General features: G+C 53.1%; 1 protein-coding gene across 1 annotated transcript; it reads right to left on the bottom strand.

Annotated features, from left to right (window-relative positions):
* Positions 1 to 3,206, bottom strand: HSPB2 (heat shock protein family B (small) member 2). The gene is made up of 2 exons (XM_075116249.1): positions 3,045 to 3,206; positions 1 to 2,164 (listed from the first exon to the last, which is right to left on the bottom strand). Exons 1-2 carry the CDS (start codon positions 3,136 to 3,138, stop codon positions 1,713 to 1,715), a joined length of 546 nt encoding a protein of 181 aa, XP_074972350.1. The 5' UTR covers positions 3,139 to 3,206; the 3' UTR covers positions 1 to 1,712.
* Between the last annotated feature and the right edge of the window lie 1,593 nt (positions 3,207 to 4,799).

The raw sequence follows: 4,799 nt of genomic DNA on the forward strand, positions 1-4,799 counted from the left end.
GACAGTGTCTGAATACTTACTGGCAGCAGTTTATCTGGCCCTACTTCATGACTAAGGACATCCCTCAGCAGTACAGACTGTAAATGTGGGTATCTGATCTGCAGCAGGAGGTGAGGTGAGGCTTAGCCATCCTCCTGCTTGCTCACATGAGGCTGGCAGGCAGTGCTGCTCTTATTTTGACTCTGGTCCTCATTGCTGTCAGGGCCCCTGAGAAGTAGAAAACAGCTGCACAGTGGTTCACTCTGGTCTGGATCCCACTTTGCCTGGCAAGGGTGAAAGAGCAGCCTTATACAAGTGTTTCAGCAACCGAGGAGGTACGCTGCATGCGATAGACTCCTAAGCAGGGCGTTTCTGGCCCTATGTATTCATGGAGGCAGAGTGCAGTAGCCTGCAGGTCACATCCCAGCAGGGAGAGGGAGAAGATCTGTCCACAGGGACCTTGGAACCTCCTGTCTCTTCTGTGGGAGGGCTGCACTGAGGCATGCCAGAGACCCCCATATTTGGCCAGTGACACAGCATTTTGGCTGCTTTAATTGGCTCTGACAAGACAAGGATTGCAACTGGCACCTGCTAAGCCCTCAGGGCCATCCGAGGCAGCAGCTGCCACTGACAGCAGCACATACGATCTCTGGCCCAACATCACAAGACTATGGAGACGTTTCTCATGTAGCCGGTAGCATCATGGTGTCTGCAAAAAGAGAGTGCTGGGATACCAGCAAGGCACTTGGGATCTGAGCAGAGCCTTTCCCTTCAGCATTTTGATGTTCACTTCCCTCAAGAGGGCTGAAAAGGTCTGTGTGTGAACAAGCCTTATATCCCACAAACTAGAGGGCTGAAGCAAGCAGACTGTGCCTTGGCATTTGTTTAATTGGGCTGACACCAGCTCCAGGTCTGGAAATGCATAGTGAGCCTCCAAGAGCCCATGACTCTACATCTCTTCTCCTTGAGGCTACTGCCCACTGTGGGCTCCCTACAACAGCAAGAAACTCCAGCTGCATCTGAGCCAGGAGGGCCAACCACAGAGGTCTCCCTGGCTGCCCCATTGACAGAGTCCTTCCAAGTCCCCACTCATGCCATTTCCACAGATGTGAACTCAGTGTGAACCCTCCACTGCTCTGCTCCCCACATCTGGAGCAGCTAAGGCACTGTCCATCGTTCCTGCTGCAGAGTAGCTTGGCCAGAAGCAACACGAATCCAAGGCAAACAATAGAAGATAAGAGGCAGATTTATTCCTCTTTCCACCTCAGAGCTGCAGGCACTTTTACAGACCAATAAGCACCTTCCATCTCCACAAAGGTCAGCCACCAGCTCAGAAGTGAGGCACTGGGATCATCTCTTCCCTCTTCCCAGTACCCTCTGGGCTAGAGCACAGCAGCTGTTTAAAAGCCTACTGCGACACAGCCTCACAGTTTAGGGTAAGAGTGACCCTTGCCATTTGGGGTGAGTGAAGAGCACTCTGTGTGGTGCTCAATGAGCACCTGACCTAGGAGAAAACTTGCATTACAGTCCCTCACACTAACACTTTAGTCCCCTTCTTTTTTCAGTTCCAGGTCCCTTTTTCCAGCCATCAGCTTTAATAAGCCAAAGTCTGGCATATATATGGCTGCCTCACAGCCCTGTTAAACACTGATGGTGAGAAATAAGGGTCTGGCACAGTGGATTCCCCATCCCTGTCCCCCCGCCCTCCCTGCTCAAGCCCAGATCTGGGGCCTTTAGGACTCTTCCTTCCCTTTTCCTTCCTCAGACTGTTCTTCTTTCCCCACTGGCTGCTCCTCTTGGGTTATCTTCACCTCGTTGACTCTGGCCTTCACCTCCTTCCCTGTCCGGGGTGCCACAATACTTAAGATGCCATCGTGGGACAACGTGGCTCTCACCAGCAAGGGATCGACATCCAGAGGGAGGATGTAGGTCCTGGTGAACTCTCGGGAGATGAAGCCATGGCGATCAGCCTTCTGTGGATGCTGCCCCATCACCTCCAACAGGTTGTCTACAGTGCGGACAGTGAGCTCATCCGGCAGGAAGTGACAGACATCCAGGAACACCTGGAATTTGTGCTCATTGAGGCTGATCTCAGAGGTGCCTCGATCCAGCTGCTTATTGATCCGAGGCCTGATGTAGTAGCCATGGTACAGGGCAGGGGCTAAAATCTCACATGGGGACACACCTGAAAATGAGACTCAGTGAGGAGTGTGTGGTTTTCAGGGCAAGAGTTGGATAAGGATGGTTGGTAGCAGGAAGGGGAGGGTGACAGGCGGAGGCTGTGACCTGGCAAACACCTTGGTTTTGCCACCACATCAGTACAATATGGATGGAGTCTCTTGCAGTTCTTACCTTTGTGTCTCCAAAACACATACAGACCCAGATGCTCACTAGCCGCTGCCTCCCACCACACAGCTAGCAGCTGCCAGCAAGCCAAGGGCTGGCATCCAGCTTTTGCATGTCTGCTGGGGGGACAGGGAGGGAATGGTAGGTGCACTGGGTGCTCTGCAGTGCAAAGCCCACAGCCAGGGATGGGCATGGAAAATGCTGATGGTGAAGAAACTGCCCTGAAGAACTAAAGGCCTTTTGTGTGCCATTGTCCAGGGGGCTTTCCTTGGAGCTTTTTGCCTTTTGACGCTGTTGTGCTGGTGCTGAATGGTTCTGCTGCTGCCCACATTCCTTCCCCTCCACCAGCCACTGCCCGGCTTTGTGCTGAATACCCCAGCTCAGCTTTTCTCCACTGCCCCCGGCTGCAAAAACTCCCCCCTTGGCACATTTTGCTCCATGTTTGCACAGCATATGCATGAATGCCAGACCACTGGGGGCATGAGGGAGGGACAGGAGAGACAGCAGTAGGCATGGACGGAGGAAGTGAACCTGAAGAGAGAGACCCTGGCTATTCCCTGGATATTACCCCCTGATTTGACCTGGGTTCTTATGCTCAGAATTCCTTGGCTCCAGCTTTCCTGGCCTGCTCTGGAGCTCAGTCGCCCCAGGGGGACTCCACCAGCCCTCCTGCACCAGAGGAGAGAAAGGTGCTGGGGGGATCCCATCTCCTTTCTTACCTTCTCCAAAGTTCTGGTCGTAGATCTTGCTAGGGTTGGCAAACTCGTACTCCGAGCTCATGGGGTAGGCATGGGGGACAGTCCGTGCAGCCATAGCGTGTCTGGGAAGGGGATCTTCCAAGCACTCACTGCCTCTGAGAGTGAAGGCTGCAGATTGCAAGGTTTTAATTGGGCGAATTCCACAGGGAGGAGTGTGTGATAAAAAGATGGACCAAAATAGCCACGCACACAGGCCCCAGGATGCCTCGCCAGGGTGACGAGGGAAGCTTCTCACTGCATTCCAGCAGGGAGTGCAGGCACTGCCTGCAGTCAGGGACACCTCGGGAAAATACCACACCTTCTCCCAGCCTCGGAGATCCTTTCCTCAAGCAGGGGGTGCAGGAGGCAAATGGGTAGCCAAATAGAGCAGGGAGGCACAGATGTGAGCCGAGGGCAGCTGAAGTAGGAGAAAGCAGGACAGACCCCAGGCTCTGCTGCCTGTGGTGCCCCCAAAGGCAAGGGCCATCAAGAAGCTTCATTGAAAGCAGGCTCAAGGAGTCCCTGACACTGTGGACTGATCCTGAAGCACCCCATGGGGACAGGACCGTAGCTAATGCTGGCTGGTGCTTGATTAGGTGATGCAAAGTCATGTGAAGTCACTATCACATCTATCATCCCACTGTGAGCTTAGGGCCCAAATCATCCCCTCCTGTGCCCTACACAAAGGAGCTTGATTTTCCCAGAAGGTGAGTGGATGATGCAAGCCTTTTGTTCCTGTGAGTGGTGAAGTGCTTCAGGTAGTTAAGCAGGGCTAGACAGAATCCAGATCCCACTGCTGACACCTCCACATCCCAAACTGTGCTGCTGCAAGCCGGCTGTCGAGACTGTCCCCTCGACAGGGCTTTGGCACAATGTAATGAGACCGGGAGAAATGCCTGTGCCAGAGATCATGAGTTAAACAGGGATCTGAAACTGGCAAAGGTCCAGTTTTATTGGGGTGGGGGGTGGGGGGGAGGAGGGAAGTAGTGCCCAGTTAAGCTCCTTGTACCCTGAAACGAGAGATTTCCTTGACTCTGTGTCCCTGCAGTATGAGAGAGCAGGTGCACTGCTGTTGATGTAATGGGGAATTAGAGAAGGTATTTATGGCCTGAGCTTTCACAGAAAATTCTGCTCCCTATTCTTGCAGGCAAGCTGAGAGGAAGAGCGTCAGACCCTTTTGCCAGGGTCTGGTGGTGCTAGCAGTAAGAATGATGTGCCTCTGAGCCAGTAATTATATTTAAGTTCTGAGCTCTCAGAGGCAGAGACTAGCTCTTGCCCTTTAAGGACAGTTGCTAGGCTGAACCCATTCCCATGATCTAAGTTCACAGGTGAGGCAAGAATTAAAATAAATGTGTGAATTAAGATGTATTGGGAGTGTAATTACAGGAAATCAGCTTAATGCAGGGGCACAGGAAGACAGAGGTAGCCTGCATCCCTGAGAAGGCATGTTGCAGTGGAGCACCATGGAGGCCATTGACACGCCGGGTTTATTTCTGCTCACAGCCCTCTGGGGTACTCTGGGCTCTTCTGCTCTCTCCAGCAAAGTGGTTTCTGTAGTGGGCAAAGGACGAGAGGTGTTGGGCTGAAGCACGTTGGAGAAATTGTCCTTCATTCGCGCACACACCAATGGGTGTGCACTAAGGCAGCGAGGCTTACTGCCCTGCAGAGAGCCGCACTGCCAGGGGCACCTCAGCAAAGACCACCTGGAATCTTGCCTGCCCTCTGACTAAAGCAGGC

This window comes from Phalacrocorax aristotelis, chromosome 22 (genome assembly GCF_949628215.1).
Source record: "Phalacrocorax aristotelis chromosome 22, bGulAri2.1, whole genome shotgun sequence".
Lineage (NCBI taxonomy): Eukaryota > Metazoa > Chordata > Aves > Suliformes > Phalacrocoracidae > Phalacrocorax > Phalacrocorax aristotelis.

What these genes read in the sequence shown, in the direction of transcription:
- HSPB2 (XM_075116249.1), bottom strand. Translation starts at nt 3,138, where the DNA reads ATGGCTGCACGGACTGTCCCCCATGCCTACCCCATGAGCTCGGAGTAC. An exon ending in CGACCAGAACTTTGGAGAAG is followed by an intron (nt 2,165 to 3,044) that starts GTAAGAAAGGAG and finishes TCTCATTTTCAG; the next exon opens with GTGTGTCCCCATGTGAGATT.